The 18,812-nt window shown below is 32.0% G+C and overlaps 1 protein-coding gene across 1 annotated transcript; it reads right to left on the bottom strand.

Annotated features, from left to right (window-relative positions):
* Positions 1 to 8,223: 8,223 nt before the first annotated feature.
* LOC134240596 (DNA/RNA-binding protein KIN17-like) lies at positions 8,224 to 18,701 on the bottom strand. The gene is made up of 10 exons (XM_062722680.1): positions 18,484 to 18,701; positions 18,029 to 18,123; positions 17,544 to 17,710; positions 16,879 to 17,112; positions 16,354 to 16,411; positions 15,968 to 16,133; positions 15,622 to 15,744; positions 11,463 to 11,562; positions 10,576 to 10,676; positions 8,224 to 8,532 (listed from the first exon to the last, which is right to left on the bottom strand). The coding sequence occupies exons 1-10, from the start codon at positions 18,601 to 18,603 to the stop codon at positions 8,461 to 8,463; spliced, it is 1,236 nt and encodes a 411-aa protein (XP_062578664.1). The 5' UTR covers positions 18,604 to 18,701; the 3' UTR covers positions 8,224 to 8,460.
* Positions 18,702 to 18,812: the final 111 nt, after the last annotated feature.

Raw genomic sequence — 18,812 nt, 5'->3', positions numbered from 1 at the left:
CGGTTTGATTGATCCTGGAAGCATCCTAGGTACTCTAGCAAAAAATAAAATTATTACCATGATTGTTTTGTATTTATGTCATATTTATTTGGACCTTAAATTTCAACAATCAAAAGACAATAATAAAATTATGAATGCGATTAACCACAATCACCATATCAGATGAAATTGTTTTATTGATCAATACATGTATTAATTTTCAAAATAAAGAACGTAAGAAATGGTGAACAAGTTTATTAACAAAGCTACCTACAAACTGTTATATTTTAGTTAAATATCTAATTGTTTCATAATTGATACCTGTAAATTCCCCTGCCTTTACGTTGCATACTGAAATGAAAGAAAATGTTTTGTTCAAAAGTGTTGCATAATAATAAAATAAACCTTTTGTAGTTATAATCTAGTAACTTCTTGGCTTCCATATTTTAACAGATAAACTAGCATCGTTTTTGTAAAAGGTTTATGAATGGACTGTCAGTCTAGTTGCAAAGTCATTGATTTCGGGAAAAAATATTCCAGTTATATATGTGGAACAAAACGTTAATTTCGAGCGAAAATCTATGCATTATAAATCAACAAATTTTGCAAATAACCTCCGACTGTAATGAGTGCATTAGCGTTCAAATTTATTGCTCTGAAAGTGCTTTAGATACTAGGTGATCATGTATATAAACTTTATGCAGATTTCACTTACAAAGTAAGTACAGTCGAGCCTCATTTATCCGGACGCTTTGGTTCCTATTCAATTTGTCCGGATATGTGAAGCGTCCGGATACATGAACCAGTTAAACAGGACAAAATAACATTTAAAAATTCTGTCCCGACGAAAAACCGTCCGGATACTGAATCATCCGGATATCTGGAATCGGGATATCTGAAGGTCCACTGTATCGTACATTTCTTTAAAAGTCTGCTCTCATTTTTAATAATAAACAGCCATGAAGTAGCAAGAACGAATGTACATTGTTCGGTGGTGATTCCGGTTGACGATTCTTAGTTTCTGTTTATTTGATTTCAATGATATACTTTGAAATCACAAATTTTCGTGAAGACACCCACGAATTCATGTCCACCACAAGCTACTACGCAATTCTACATCCACGAAGTCAAATCCCCACGAATTTAACCAAGAGTTTTTCCTCAAACCACAAAAATATGCGATTTTAGAGTAACAAAAATAACCTGTGATGACCTATTAAAAGGTAAAGTGTGCAAATAATCGTCATTCATTCTGGATCAACATTATAACACTAAGTTCGATGTAAAAAAAAAAAAAAAAACACGGTGATTATGGCTGCGTGAGTATTCAAAGAAAGATTTTGTGTGAATGTTCGTGGATGTAATGGTAAATCATGAATTTAAATAACACTATCTGCTGTGAATATATTTTGACATGTATACAAAAAAATCTAGTAGCATTGTTTACTATCTTTTTTATTAGTAAAATTGATTTGAATATTGCTTTACGCTTTTTTTATCTTAGAATTTTTGACCAAATAAAGAAATTATTAGCTGTAGGTCAAAAGTCAGAACATATATATGATTTCACTCATCTCCATTATATTGCATTAAAATTATCTCATTTATTGCCACTTCAGGAAGTACGATGCATGTGCGTGATAAATGTGAAAAATATCTTATGGTTTGTCGATATGTTAAAAAATAGATTATAAAAACTTTATTCGGTAATAACCAATATATGCCCCAAAATCAAACTTTGATGGAGAAACATTTAATTAAGTTCTTAAACGGGGGGAGTATATGCTGACTTCAAAGCACTGAATATTTTCAAAAGTAATGACGCCATATGTACCTATTGACGTCACAAACATGACGTAAATTTCAGTTTTTTTTTTAAATTTTACAGAAAAATGTACATATTTCGTCGATATTTTGAGTAAATGTCACCAAGCGCATGTGTGTTCAGGATCAATATTTTGATATAATGTGTAGAATGATAATATTAATGAAATATGTCAATATTGTTCCTGAACTTGAGCTCTATAAAATTTAAAGCTAAAATTGTTGAAATTTTGTCCAATTTGTCCTCTTTCTGAAAAAGGATATAAAATCAGACTAGTTTGTGGCGTCAATTTGTTAATTTATATTTCTCATACAATTTATTGAATTCAGCACATTTCAGAAAGTTTTCAAAATTTGACTTTCTGGGGGCAAATATATGCAATATACCGCATATAGTTCTTTGGTATTCATTTTTTTTTATTCACCTGCATATTTTGTATTTTTTAAAAATAATCAATTTTGTATTCATTATATGTTATTATATTTATTAACGTAAGTGTCTCACTTTAAGCATTTTGAATATAAGTGTTTTTCTATTTACCTGAGAAGAAAATAAAAAATCCGAGGTTCAATATGAAATGCATTTTTTTTCCTTGATGCCTTGACCACTGTTTTGTAAAATTTTAGCCAAGAACATCTGTGCTGTAAAGTTCCGCTGTTACAGCAAGGATAAGATTACTTATGTGCATATATCGTTCATTTAAATGACATCACATGACATGTAGAATCACGAAATATAACGTGTTACATGTAACAGTAATTAAAGAACATTCATCTGCTATCATTTTTTTTTTTGTTGCTTTGGTCCAAGAAAAAATGATCTTAATGAAAGTTTGGGGTGTAAAAAATATCAAACCAAAATACTAGTAAAACGCATTGTGTAAAAATAAAGTAAAAATGATTTGAAACAAAAAGACTTTAATAAATCATGCGTTTGGCATCACTTCGTGGATTCAGTTACATGTTAATTATGAAAGAAACTTACCCAAATTTAACCTGTTCAATCGGTTGTTTTTATTGAACTTCTAGCCACCTGGACAAGCAGTAGTAATCTTTTTAACTTGAAACAGTTTAGAGATACATTAATTCTTTTCATTTTTAATGTTATGCAAGCATGAGCAATAAAACAAGGGATAAGGTGATCAGTCAAAATATAATATTCATTCAGGTTAAATTTGGGTAAGTTTCTTTTATAATTAACATGTAACTGAATCCACGAAGTGATGCCAAATGCATGATTTATTAAAGTTTAAATAATCATGAGGAGAGTAGCGTATCAGAAACCCTTGGCTAACGAAGATGAGGGCCAACGTAATTTTCACCGGAAGGCTGGCGTTGACTCAACGAAAGCTTTGTTGCAACCACTATTGAAATAACGACCACTATTGAAATAATTATATCAATAGTGGATGAGAGTGCATTTCAATAACAAACATAGTTAGTAACCACTATTGAAATACGACCACTATTGAAATAATTATATCAATAGTGGGTGAGAGTGCATTTCAATAACAAACATAGTTAGTAACCACTATTGAAATAATTATATCAATAGTGGGTGAGAGAGCATTTCAATATCTAACATAGATATAATCCACTATTGAAATACGACCGCTATGGAAATAACTACTTCGAGGGTGGGTGAGATTTCAATATGATAACCATTAGGTTTCAACCACCATTTAAATACGAGCACTATTGAAATAATTATTTAAAAGTGAGGTAGACTGCTTTTTAATATGATTACTATAGGTTTCAACCACTATAGAAATACGACCAGTATTGAAAGAAAATTTCATTGAGTAATTTTTAATTTGTTATCCAAAATTTCACAATGATTGGATTTGGGGTGAAAAATATGTAGATTAATAATTAAAGTGTATGAATTAATAAGGGTGGTTTTTGTAAGGCAAAATTTTGAACATCACAGGTTTTTAATTTCTTTATATTCCAGGAATTTATTATTTGCATCATTTGCAATGAGAAAAGACCAAAAAATATATACCTAACCAGGCATCCATTTTTTGTTTGTATCATCTGTCCTTAAATGAAAATTAAGATAGTTATTGAAATTATAATTTCAAAAGTGATTTAGATAATCATTTTGATAGTTACTTTAAAACTAAAATCATAATTTAATCCATATTGAAATCTTTATTTATAAAGTGAACATTATTTCAATAGTGGTTGCAACCTATGCTTGTTATTGAAATGATTTTTACCCACTATTGAAATAATTATTTCAATAGTGGTCGTATTTCAATAGTGGTTATTACCTATGTTTGTTATAGAAATACACTCTCAACCACTATTGATATGATTATTTCAATAGTGGTCGTGGTCGTATTTCAATAGCGGTTAATAACTATGTTTGTTATTGAAATGCACTCTCACCCACTATTGATATAATTATTTCAATAATGGTCGTATTTCAATAGTGGTTACTAACTATGTTTGCTATTGAAATGCACTCTCAACCACTATTGATATACTCAGTATTAATTATTTCAATAGTGGTCGTTATTTCAATAGTGGTTGCAACAAAGCTTGCTATCAGGCAATGTGTCAATCAAACGTGTCCCGAAAATCGTAGTTTTAAAAATTCCCAGTTAAATATTTGTTAAATTATTTCCGCATGAAATACTATAGCAACATATGTCATGATATTATATATACAATTTTTTTAAAATATCAACTTCAAGTTTGTATCTATTTATCTGGAAAATGAATCAATTGAAGATCATTATGTGTACAACAAGTTATACAATTCTACTTGGTCTAAGTTTCCAATTTACTCTGCATCTGTTCATGTTTTACGATTCATACTTTTCATTATCATGTCAAAAAACACAGTCGGTAAAACTTGTATAAAGTAAAAAATCAAAAAAAAATCATCATTTGATGCATGCATAATTTCCCAAGCACAAAAGAAATTTGAGGTACTTCCTGAAAGTCAGGAAATATGTTCGTATATTTGAATGTTAGAAAAATTATCATTAAAACTTTCAAAATTTCCGTATTTAAGATTTCATGAGTTTTATAATTTTAACTGTACAACTCTCTTTATAACCCCTCTGAGATAGCCTTATTATATCGACACAAATACACTTTTGCGAGTTATAAAATTGTTTAAGGTATCTGATGCAAAATATCCTCAGATACAACATGTACAATATGAATCTGAATGCATAACAGATACATATTGGGTGAATACACAGTATATATAGACATAATCTTCATGTTTTAGTCTCGGTAATTATGTAAGAACGGAACGTGTACTCATTTTTTACCTTGCCAAGTCCTATAGAAACGTTCACATTCCCCTTTTGCTTTTAATCTATAAAATTCATTTTAAAAAATCAATCTGGTGAAAAACCAATTTTCAATCGTTTTTCTGTTTCCTAATGGTTATAAACATCTTTCCATCATAACATTTTTGGATATTCATAGTATTTAAATTTTTATTGTAAAACATCTGCTTGTCCCCATAGACCTCAATGCATTGACTTAAACATGTTTAATTATATATTTGAAAATTTCTCCTGGTAAATCCTTTTCTATTGTAAACTGTTTTGAACTGGCTTCAGAGGGGAGAAAGTATAAAGAATAATTATAGCATTGAATGATTAAAATTATGAAATTTACATCAATGTACACGTAGAGATCTGTAAAATAAATCTGATTTTTAAATTCTGTATCATATTTTAATCTTAACTTTCGATATCGCTTTTTAATTTAGATAATTTATTTATTTTTTGTTGAAAAATCAGTGAATTCATTCGCGTTTCTGTGTAAATGGCGCTGTGCCATTAACGTAAGCCTACGTTCTAGGTGAAATATACATTCAAGACCCAAGTCGCATTCACTTAACATTTGATGATTTTGAGTCTCTTATTCTTCAAGTAAAATCTTTTTAGTACACGAAGATCAGGCTGACCTCCTTATCAGTTTACCGACGATACAAGTTTCATCGAATGACAAAATTTGATGATTACATTCAGCCCAAAACTAAAGTATCCTACAAATATAGATAGAGCATGGACCTAATTTGAAATGTAGGTCACAGTAACCTCCATTTAAGTTTAAAATAATGTACTCTAAAGACCAATGTTGTCTTTATTTGTTTGCAGACGCACCACTTCTGAAGTAAATTTAGACCTATACTCGGAACTCAGGGCTAGGGCCTATTGAGCAGTGAGCATTTTTTATGGCAACATTTACTACGACGCGGGATCTCAGTTTATACGGTCGCATCTGGATGACCGGTCTCCATGTCCCACAGTGTAATTCAAACCGTAAGGACGTAAGTTAGGTTCAGCTCCTTACTCCACGACCAAGAGCAGACGTCCTATATAAGCACTGTGCCAAGCAGGTGATCGAATGACCAAAGATGCATCAACAAATTTAAAGACTCTTATGATCCAAAATATTTAGATATTGCTGAAAAAATTCCAAAATAAGCCACTTTTTGGTTATATGTAAACTGGAAACCATGATTTATCGTTGATGATTCTTATTAGTCCTCTTACATGTATTTTTGCAATATCAAGATATACCCTCTGAGGAATCAAGATGCACCAACTGACAAAGTATGATTAATCTTATTCATCAAAATATATCAGACGTACATCTTTTCAAATACACATTGTAGCCATGAAATTTTTAAAAGTCAACATACAGAAGCCCGGGGGGTGGGGGTGGGGTGGGGGGTTCATTTACTTACTCGTTATGTTTTTTTCTTCTGACTTGTTAGTTGTGACTTAATTGTTATGAATTAATTTGTTGCTAGTTAAAATTAGGCATAACATAGCTACGTAGAACATGCAACTTTGCTTAAAATATGCTTAGATCAGGTTTGGTGGTTTTTAATTGATTACTTGTAGTTCAATTTCTAATACAGATGTGACTACTAAATTATCATCTGTTGATATATTTTTTTTTGTTTAAATAAACATTTGATAACTAAAATAAATAAGCTCATAGCATAAAAAAATATAACCGATCTTTTTTTTCCCTAGGATATATGATACAGGCAAGTTTGTCTACTACAATTCCTCAAAAAATAATATTTCATTTCATAAAATATTAATGTAAGTCAAGGTACCACGTTCTCCATATCTACTTTACACTTATCACTAGTAACAAAAACTTCATAATAAATAAGTCACAACAAATTAGTTATATCAAATAAAATATATATTTAAGGATACTTAACACAAACAAAAATTTGATGCATGGATTGATATATATTTTTTGACTGATTTTGATTTGAAAGGACATAAATAATAAATCCCTGAAATATAAAGAAATCGTAGATTTTCCTTGGTGCTTAGATTTGAGACTTTGTTTTGCTTTCTATATAATTCTTTACAAAATTCTGCACAATTTTTTAACCTTATGACAACATCTTATAAAATTCTCCCAATATACTTGGTAAACATTATTCAGGTTTCCAATTAAAATGTAAATCTATGAGAGATATAGCTGATTTCTGAAAAAAAGTTTGTTTGTGTTATTTATCCTTAAGGATAAATAACACAAACTTTTTTCAGAAATCAGCAATATTTCTGATAGACTTGCATTTAAATTGGTAACCTCAATAATGTTTACCAAGTAAAGTAGGAGAATTTCTTAAGATTTTGTCATAAGATTGAAAATTTGTGGGAAATTTTGCCTTGAATTATAAAAAAAAAGCAAAACCAAGTATCATATCTAAGCACCAAAGAAAGCCTATGATTTTTTATATTTCAGGGAATTATTGTTTATGTCATTTCAAATCAAAATCAGTCAAAAAATATATATATATCAATCCGTGCATCAAATTTTTGTTTGTGTTAAGTACCCTTAATTTGCACAAATTCCCTGTAAAATATCATAATTTTATCAAACCCTGACTCAACAAAATTAAAGATATAGCAGACGGTTTTCATATTCTGTAACAGTAGAAGTTCAAATAAATGACATTTACATTTTTATGACCAATTTTAATGGATATAAAGACTTCTTGATACAGCAAAGTGAATTCACGGGGACCAAGACCTTTTACTCAACCAATTTTTGCTGTATAATTATAACACATGCAATGTATATATTACATTAAGAGTCACAAAATAACATATATTTACATAACAATCACTTGTTTCAGTAATAAATTTTTAACCTACATGTATAGTATCATAATAAAAATTTAAATTTTCTACCGAAACAAGTGCCTGTGATTTAGATAATCATGTATATATTTAAAATATAAAAATTTTTCATAGAATAATAATAACTTAAAGATTTTTCAATGGAGAGCTGCATTCAATTTATTTTGTTTTTACACAGTTTTGTGCATCAACATAACAACATAGATGTACATCATGTTTCAACATTCATTTGTAGCAACATACAGTCATGTAGATCAAATTTCATAAAACACAGCAATGAGACAGTTAAATTCTTAAATAGATTGTATTGCTTTTAGCATGTTTAGTGAATAGGCCGAAGATTGCCTGCTAACTATAATAGCTATTGTCCCTTCCTACAGATGCTTGTGTCTTTAAAACATAAGTCCAGCTCAATCTCTTTGACGCAATTAAAAGACAAACATAGTCATGATTTAATTGTCCCTTTTCTGTCTTTGACATATCTTTTCTGCATTGGGCACACACAGCTTCAGGTTTGGTTAAAAAGTTTACTGATATCTTCATACTGAACATTGTCTACAACACGCCCCTTTAATGGACCCTGAAATAAGAAAGAAAGTAGGGAAACATTCTAAATTGATTTTTTTTTTTACCATTTATTGACATGTACATTTTTTAAAACATACTGTATATATGGTTACTGTAGACATATTAATTTTCACGGGGTTGTTATTCTGTAGATTATCTATTAAACTTTAATCCTTGGGTAGAAATTACGCTAATTTTTTAGAATCATACTATATTCCTTGCAAGTATTTTAAGTACGATGGGACAAATTTCTGTGGCCAATTTGCGTCTGCGTACATAGCGTAAATTAATACCACACGGAAAAAGGACTTTTACTGTATTTTTGCCCCATGTTATTTTCCCCTTTTTACACCTGCTAACAATTTTGCCTCGTTTTAATTTTGTGCAGTCAAAGGTCTGTTTAGGAATTCAAAATTATACTGTGTTCTTTAAATTTGCCACTTGTGACAAGGGCGAAATGTTCGAAAATAAACAGGGGAAAAAAATTTTGCTGTATACAATAATTTCAGATCTATCACTGATACATGTAGTCTATAACAGAAAGTGATGCATGAACATCCAAACTAACATTTAAACACAAAGCACATTGTATGAATCAGTGATTCTTGAAAAGAAGAATTTGAAAGGGTTTTTCCGTACAATTAAAAGTAATAGTTTGAATTCTAATTGTGGCCCCACCTACCACCGGACTGTTTACAGACAGATGGAAGGGCAGACAGACAGCTAGATGGACATCCAATCGAAGAGAAACAAAGAAAGTTCACTCAAGTGAGCTAAAAATTATCAAACTGGCGATTAACACCTTCAGGTAAAAGTTCACAGAGAATCATAAGTGGATACTGCATGATATTCAACAGAATCTCTAACTTAATTTATTGATAAATCAATAGTATGTGACAATTTCAAACTTTAAACCAGAAGTCTCTGTCGAGGCTGTAGCTCTACTGGTTTTATACTTAAAACAAAGGAAGAGAAAAGTAGCAGTTGTGACTTGAGACTTCAAAACAGGAATCAATAGAAAAATGATCCTTGACACTCAACAAAATAAAAACTGATGCACAGAATAATGTATCTTAGTGTAGTCTACTTGTGTGCCAAGTTATATTTAAATCGGACCAAAACTAAAGGAGGAGTAGCATTTGAAAGAATTTCACAGAAATTTCTATTTTTAGCAACCATGGCAACACCTTTCATCAAAATCAAAAACCGATGCACGGAATTATGTATCTTAGTGTAGTCTACTTGTGTGCCACATTATATTGAAATCAGAACAAAACTGGTGGACGAGTAGTATTTAAAATAAAATTTCACAGAAATTTCTTTTTTTAGTAACCATGGCAACACCGTTCATCGAAATCAGAAACCAATGCACAGAATTATGTATCTTAGTGTAGTCTACTTGTGTGCCAAGTTATATTGAAATCGGACCAAAACTGTAGGAGGAGTAGCATTTTGAAAGAAGTTCACAGAAATTTCTATTTTTAGTAACCATGGCAACACCATACATCGAAATCAAAAACCGATGCACAGAATTATGTATCTTAGTGTAGTCTACTTGTGTGCCAAGTTATATTGAAATCGGACCAAAACTGCAAGAGTAGTAGCATTTTGAAAGAAGTTCACAGAAAATTCTATTTTTAGTAACCATGGCAACACGGTTCATCGAAATCAAAAACCGATGCACAGAATTATGTATCTTAGTGTAGTCTACTTGTGTGCCAAGTTATATTGAAATCGGACCAAAACTGTAAGAGGAGTAGCATTTTGAAAGAAGTTCACAGAAAATTCTATTTTTAGTAACCATGGCAACACGGTTCATCGAAATCAAAAACCGATGCACAGAATTATGTATCTTAGTGTAGTCTACTTGTGTGCCAAGTTATATTGAAATCGGACCAAAACTCTAATAGGAGTAGCATTTTGAAAAATTGTTTACAGACAGACAGACAGCTAGACAGACAGACGGACGGACGACGGACGCATTACTATCGCATAAGCTCTTCTGGTCTCTGACCAGTAGAGCTAAAAACTACATTATTGTAAATGTTTTACTTACAGAGTGTATAGATACTGTACAACTGAACTTTTTCTCATCAATCCCCTCCAAAACAGCATCATGACCTCTGTAGGCTCCGTTCACAATCTTCACAAGTTTACCTTAAAGGGAGTAACAATTTTTCAGTCTACAATATGACTATATTTAAAAATTGTTGATTGTACATGTAAAAAATATTCAAGTTAATCTATTAAAACTAAACAATAAATGTGATATCTACTGGCTTGAGACTTTTCCTTAATAAAATAGTCCTGTTCTAATTTTGATCTCATATCTTGAGTCAAAATATCTCCCATACAAAAGACATACTGTATTTACTTGCCTTTAAGTCGGTCTGCATATAAGTCAGTTGTATTTTTTCAGCTTATATGGAAGGGAGTGACGTTCTAAAATACCAGTCTTTTAATAACTTGCCTATTAGGCCATGTAAAGTTAATTACTTGGTTCTCAGGCCTCTTTTCAAGAAATATGATGAGGGAGGGAGCCATTTTTTTTTCTTTTTTATTGCCCCCAAAACATGATGAGACAGCTTTTTACATTGTACAAAACCCAAAAAAATGATGAGGGAGGTGATTTTTTGTTTTTATTTTATTGATTTAGCAATAAAAAGGGTCAATGAGGCACCCTTGGAAGAGATGAGGGAGGGCCTGAGAACCAAGAAATTAATTTTTTTTTGCCTTAGTCTGACAATGAGTTTTTGTCCAAAATTCAACTTCCAAAAAAACAACTTATAGGTGAGTATATATGGTATGTTACATTACTAAGTAAACATATTCCACTACTATTGATTCTTTGTATCTGCAGTATGTATATAGGAATTGTATGCCTGTTGCCCAGTCTAAAATGAATATTGTTTAAACAAGTCCAAGCTAGCTGCGTCTTCCTACCTTGAGCTGGTATAACAGTCTCTAAGTGATTCTGGTCTACCCTGACTTTGTTTCCTGAGTCTAATGTTTCAATCACAGCCCTATATAGGTCCTGGACCTCCTGAAATTAAAAGCCTTCAGATAACTGTGACTGTCATAGAGTTGATGAAAGAAAAAGTGAGCTAGCTCACATACCCCACGATCCCCCCAAACTTGACAGTGAAACACATAATGAAAGGCACAGTGCACTTTAAATACATAGTATAGATCAAAAAGGGCAATAATTGCAAAAAATCTTCACATCAAAATGTCTTACATATGAGGACATTTAAATGTGGAATGAAGCTTCTAGATAAATAATGGAATCAAAATTTCTTGGCATTATACAAATCCAAACATTAATTTGAAGTAATTGGGGGGGGGGGGGGGGGGGGGGGGGGGGGGGTGAGAAATTTTCTTGAATAATAGGCAAAACTCTTTTGGATAAAAGAAATTATGTACAACAGTTTAAGAGGAGTGGTGCTGACAAACTGTTCATCTCTATATTCAAAATATGGCCAAAAAGTCTAAGTTGGAAAGTGTGGAAATTCCCGGAAAAATTAAGGAATCGGAATTTCCTGGTAATATGCACGTCTACATATTGTGTCCTAAATATCTGCAAAGTTTGACGAAATTCTGTGCAGTGGTTTATGAGGAGTTGCGCTGACAAACTGTTCATCTCTATATTCAAGGTATGGCCAAATGCCTAAGTTAAAAAGTGCGGAAATTCCCGGAAAAATAAAGGAATCAGAATTTCCTGGTAATATGCACGTCTACACATTGTGTCCTAAATATCTGCAAAGTTTGACGAAATTCTGTGCAGTGGTTTATGAGGAGTTGCGCTGACAAACTGTTCATCTCTATATTCAAGGTATGGCCAAATGCCTAAGTTAAAAAGTGCGGAAATTCCCGGAAAAAATAATGGAATCGGAATTTCCTGGTAATATGCACATCTACACATTGTGTCCTAAATACCTGCAAAGTTTGACGAAATTCTGTGCAGCGGTTTATGAGGAGTTGCGCTGACAAACTGTTCATCTCTATATTCAAGGTATGGCCAAATGCCTAAGTTAAAAAGTGCGGAAATTCCCGGAAAAAATAATGGAATCGGAATTTCCTGGTAATATGCACATCTACACATTGTGTCCTAAATACCTGCAAAGTTTGACGAAATTCTGTGCAGTGGTTTATGAGGAGTTGCGCTGACAAACTGTTCATCTCTATATTCAAGGTATGGCCAAATGCCTAAGTTAAAAAGTGCGGAAATTCCCGGAATAAATAAAGGAATCGGAATTTCCTGGTAATATGCACATTTACACATTGTGTCCTAAATACCTGCAAAGTTTGACGAAATTCTGTGCAGCGGTTTATGAGTTGCGCTGACAAAAAAAAGAGGACTGACTGACTGACTGACTGACGGACTGACTGACGGACGGGTCAAAAACATTATACCTCCCGCAACTAGTTGCGTGGGGTATAATAACTGATAAAGTCAATGTTTACACGTGTAACATTTACATGTACAAATTGGTTACCATTACACAATACTAATTAATCCAAAATGGAAAAAAGTACACCTACTGTACCTTAAACAATTCATGACTGCAAATTAAAGATTACAGACCCTGAGACGTGCTACTACCCCACACGCTCGCTGCACGAACGGTACACGAACGCTACACGGTTTGCACGAAACGCTGCACGGTTTACACGAAACGCTACACGGTTTGCACGAAACGCTACACGGTTTACACGAAACGCTTTGCACGAAAGGCTGCACGGTTTACACGAAAGGCTGCACGAAACGCTTTGTACACGTTTCTTACACGCTTTGTACACGATTCTCGCACTTTTCTACTCGGAATATCTCGGGCATTATTACGATCGTATCATTTATTAAATGGAAATCTTTCACAAAGCCAAATTTAGCAGCTGTTTAAATTGAATATCAGTAAACTAGTATTACATAAACCGATAGATATATTTAATACTTTGACAGTTGTAATTAATTAATAAATAATTGTCATTTCGTATTTATTTATTTATTTATCCAACTGTTTAAAAACGGAATGCCGATATCATAAATGACTGTTTAATAAAATACAATTTTTATATATTAGTCATTTATTTCAATGTAATATTTTTACGAGTATAATTTAATAAATTAAACACTAATTCGATTTCTTACTGCTGGAAAAGGAACTCATTGAATTTAAATAATATTGAATATATTGTGTTTGATTTCCGTAGGCGGATTATTTTTCTTGATTTTGATCTAGTAATAAAATTTGCTGATATATTCTACTAACGATTATTGATACATTTAATAAATAATAAAGATTTTTTTTTTGTCTTACGTAAGCATTATCTATAGGAGGGAAACTGGTAAGGGGGTGGGTTAAATGTGATGTCTTAATCTATTCTTATTAAATTTCTCTTTTTACATGAAGCTTATAAAATAACATCAGTATACCCATCGTACTGTAAAATCCTTCATTTCAAAACCCGACTAAACGTAATGTATATATGTGTACATTAATTAATAGTCGCGGCATTTGACTGTACATTGTACAACTGTACATACAATGTAGATCGATCTTTACACCCGGATTCAGGTATATTATAAGAAAACTGAAATATCTTAGATGAAATAAAAAGTACGTGATTTATAAAACAAATAATATACAAGTATTCATGATTTACTCCTAAGCTTTTCTTACATATTATTCATGCAAAAACTACTAAATCAGTTTTATTTTACTGTTTACGGCTAGAAATTCGGATTTACAAATAAAAGATGAAATCCGCTAATTTATACGTTGTAGCCATTAAATATTTATAGAACTATTTTATTTAAAAAAAAATAAAATTCAGTCGTAATTTTCAGGTGTCATTAAGCCGTGAACTCAACATGCACATATAGCAAAACAGGTTTTCTTTTGCCTTGCACTCGGAGCCCGTGATCGCTGTTGTAAATGACCTTGATCACAGTAGAAAGGCGGAAAGACGATTCCAATACATTTTTAAGGGGTGTATCTGCGCACACATTAAACAAAGAATTTAAAAAAGAATATAAAATTAAGCATTTATTTAAAATAACATAAGATTGAAAGTTACAACAAAAAATGAAAGACTGTACTAGTTATTTAATTAAAGCCCCCCCCCCTAATTTCTAAACATGTGGTCGTCAGTGCATGTGAATTAAAATTATAAAATCCATTTATTTGACAATAATGAGCAACAAGTTTTATGTATTAAATGACATATCGTTTCAAAACTTTCTTTCACGTACTTTAAATGTAAAGAGAAGAGCGGAGTCCTGATATATTTTTGCTTTAAATTAAAAAAAAAAATAATACCGGTATTTCTTTCTTTCTTTGAGAAAAATTTTTTAAGAAGCCATGATCGCGTTGATAGTATATTGAATTCAATGCCCTTAAAATTGTTGTACATAATTATGTAGTTGATTAATTTGAACACATTTTCTAAAGAAGGAAAAGAAAACAAACAAATATATATATATTATACATTACCGTGTAATGTCATTTTGTTGTTCCATTTCTTTTTTGTTTTTACTCCTAAAATATCACAAGCATAACTAATTCAATAATAAAATACTAATACAATTTGACATCCTGACCCATCCATAGCCATATTTAAAATGAAATGACTTCCGAATGAATCTTACACGATTCTTGCACGAAAGTCACACGTTTCTCACACGGTTCTTACACGAAAGTCGCACGTTTCTCACACGCTTTTCGCACGCTCGCTACACGGTTTGCACGAAACGCTTTGGAGCTTACACGAAACGCTGCACGGTTTACACGAAACGCTACACGGTTTGCACGAAACGCTGCACGGTTTACACGAAACGCTACACGGTTTGCACGAAACGGAAAGCGCACGAAAGTCACACGCTTTTTTGGGGTAGTAGCACGTTTCAGGGTCTGTACTAATAAAATTTCACTGCTCCCTGGGGTTGAGTTCACTGGGATATTTATAAGGGGCCCCGAACCCCCTTTTGTAGAAAATATACATATGCTTTGATAAATCAGATTTTGGTGTGGCTGTGGACCCCTCCTCCTACTCCAAAATAGTCCCCCCTTTCAAACTTCCTGGATCTGCCACTGGAATTTACCTTGACCATTGCCTTTTTCTTGTGGAATTTTTCCCCAAGCTTCTTTGTGACAATCTTGACAACAATGCCTTCCATCAGCCAATAATCTTTTCTGTTTGTTTTCTCTTTCTTTTTCTCTTCAAACTAATCCAATCAAAGAATACCTGGTAGATTTTGAATATAGGCATAGCTGGATGCAAATTATCTTTAGTTATTGCTTTGCTTATATCAAAAATAAAATATTTTAAGTGAAGTTTGTATGAAGGACATAGAAGTAAGGAGATAGTCATCATACATCCATATTCCATGAATTTGTGCAGTAAAACAATTGTCAAGAAAATGACAAGTAACTGATAAACAAACAAACCTCCATGATTTCGTCCAGAGCTGATTTCCTTTTCTCTCCAGGCTTGGGAGGTTTGAAGGGGTCTTTTTTTAACTCCTTCTTGGGCTCTTCTTTTTCCCATCTGCTCTCCCTTTTCTTTGGCTTTTCTGATTCTGTTGGTTTCTTTGAACTGAAAGGGTTGTCTGATCTGTCAAGGGAAATCAAAAAATGGGTGTAAATAAATAAATGCATTATGACAATTTATAATGAAGCTGAAGGGAATAAATCTTAGTTTGAAGCCATTATCATTATCAATTCTACATTGAAAGGCAAATCATATTAGTATTACATTTATATATGGTATATAACATATTGTACAAGGTATACATGTATAGATGTATGACAGTATGAGAAAGATTACAACTTACTTCAATGCTGAATTTTCTTCCTTTTTCTTTGGCTTCAGTCCAGAAAAACTCAGAGAAACTACAAAATAACAACTCAAACATCCCTTATATGCACTGGTTGAAATCATACTCTTACTCAACTTTTAAGCTGGTAATTTCAATTATGATCATTGAACATGTTTAACTTATAAAAGTGCATAATAAGCATATAATCTTATTTCACCCAGGTTTTAGCATTCAAATTATTCTTTTAGCAAGTGAACAAAGAAGACCTTATAGGCATAAACAAAACAGGCATACTGTACACCAATATATAAAATTACATGTACATTTTATGCATGTAATATGTATATTTTGATATCACTGAACTTTTATCAAACATCAACATCTATTATTAAAGGTTAACAATGGATGTTTCCAAGTCTGTTGGAATTCCCAAGCACTCTTCTATATGTATTTTAATCTTAATATTTTGAAGAATTTAACATCTCAATCTTTAGGGGACCCTTCCAGTTCACAAGCTTTGACTGTATTGATTTGCTTTACCCTTGTCCTCCTCGTTCTCTCTCTTTAGTTCTGTATACTCTGCCTCTTTCGCTGACGTCCCCTGTTCTGCCGCCCGCTCTATTTGTTTCTGTATAAAAACAGCCGTCCTCTCCTCATCATCCATATCCATTTTCTCCTTGGCTTTTATCTGCTCCTGTTTCTTAATTGTCTCTGGATCGCGGTCAATATACTGAATGAACCAGCCTTTCTCTGTGTTGTCCACTACACATTTTCCTACAGAATCATTTGATTACAGGATAAATATGATATTATGGTGTGTGAAGATTAATTATATTTTCAGTCTGTTTTTCTTTCACCCAATTTCAATACAAACTTCTTAAAAAAATCTTAATACATTCAAAACTTCATGTATTAGCTACATGTTCACAAATATTCTCAATTTGTATATAAACATATTCTAACAAAATTTTAATTACATTTAATTATATCCATTTATTCTGTTCTATAATAATAATATCTGAACGTTACTTTTTTGCTTAGATGTATGTGAAGTATTTAAACAATTATGATAATGGGGGTCAGAAATTAGTGTTGTTGAAACTCATTCTGTTGTTCAATGCTTTTCCACAAGTAAAACATAATAATTGGTAATTAATATACAAATATCTTCATAAAAAAAATCCACTGACTTATAAGAGTTTTACCTTCTCTTCCTAGCCATTTGACAAATTCTGTGAGTGACTCCCACTGTGTTGCATTCATGTGGACATGTTCTCGAAAAGCAATGTACTCCTGGTACACAATGTTACAGTGAACTCTTTTTGTACCAAATCTTCTCCTTAGCAGCTCCAAATAACCATCCATAAACTCTCTACAATTCAACCCAAAGCAATTTAAAATTTGACATTTTGTAAATGATACACATGGGGAGGGGGGAAGTAAAAGTATTGTATATATATTATATGAATTTCTGAACAGGCCAGCATAAATATATTTGTTGTAAAGGGCCACAGACCATGGTGTCTTTTCTTTGGTCCATTTAATCAATAATCTTAAGCCAATCTGCCAGTGCCAAGGTGTTAGATGTGTTTGGAAGAGGGTTTTGTTTGGCCACGAAGTCTGTGTTCTAGCTAACACAAACATGTACATTTGAAACCCCCCCCCCCAAAAAAAAAAATTACAAACTTACTTTGAGAAGTCATCGATGTATTGATCTGGATTTTCTGCAAACAGTAGCAGCTGCCTCTGATGAGACTCTGACATCATGTGACATTTAAATCCATTCTGAAAAAAAGAAAGATTAACTGAGTGCACAGGTAAACACAATTACATCACTTATCAAACAGGTTCAGTAATAATTCATAACTCGCATTTCATCATCAAGTAAATATGATAAAGGGTGATATAACGCTTTTATTATCTTATTTTCTCACAGTTTATTAATTAATCATTTACTTTAAAGATTGAGTAATCTTACAATTGAATTGTTTTTTGTCCTGGTTTCCAAAGAATGTACATTAGATTGAATGGATCATTTTTTTTTTTACATTTATTGTATATAAAAATAAAAAAATATTTCCGCCTTCACAAAAATTACTTTACATGATATTAAAGAGACAGACTTATTAAAGTTTACAAACTTACCTCATCTCTGCATTGTTTTTGGCACATCTGACAATACCATCGCAATTTCTGTAAGCCCTTCGCCTTTATACGATTAGCTATTGCTTTTGGTGTAAGAAAACCACCTTTCTCTTTACCCATTTTTAAAAAAATAATTTGTCTACAGTGAGAATACAACAAAAATGTTCAGTTTGTAAAATTTGTTGACACTTGACTAGAAATTTTCAGTTTCATCGATTTCCGGTTTAAAATTGAGCAGTAACACGTACGTAAAATATTTCCATTAATAGATTTCTTTGTTTTCAAATTTCATGTTCCTAAGTATTTGTTGTATCTAGGGATAATATCAC

This window comes from Saccostrea cucullata, unplaced genomic scaffold (genome assembly GCF_032062105.1).
Source record: "Saccostrea cucullata isolate Sc308-1 unplaced genomic scaffold, CSIRO_AGI_Scuc_v1 ctg2980, whole genome shotgun sequence".
Lineage (NCBI taxonomy): Eukaryota > Metazoa > Mollusca > Bivalvia > Ostreida > Ostreidae > Saccostrea > Saccostrea cuccullata.
This window is presented reverse-complemented; position numbering and strand designations above follow the sequence as displayed.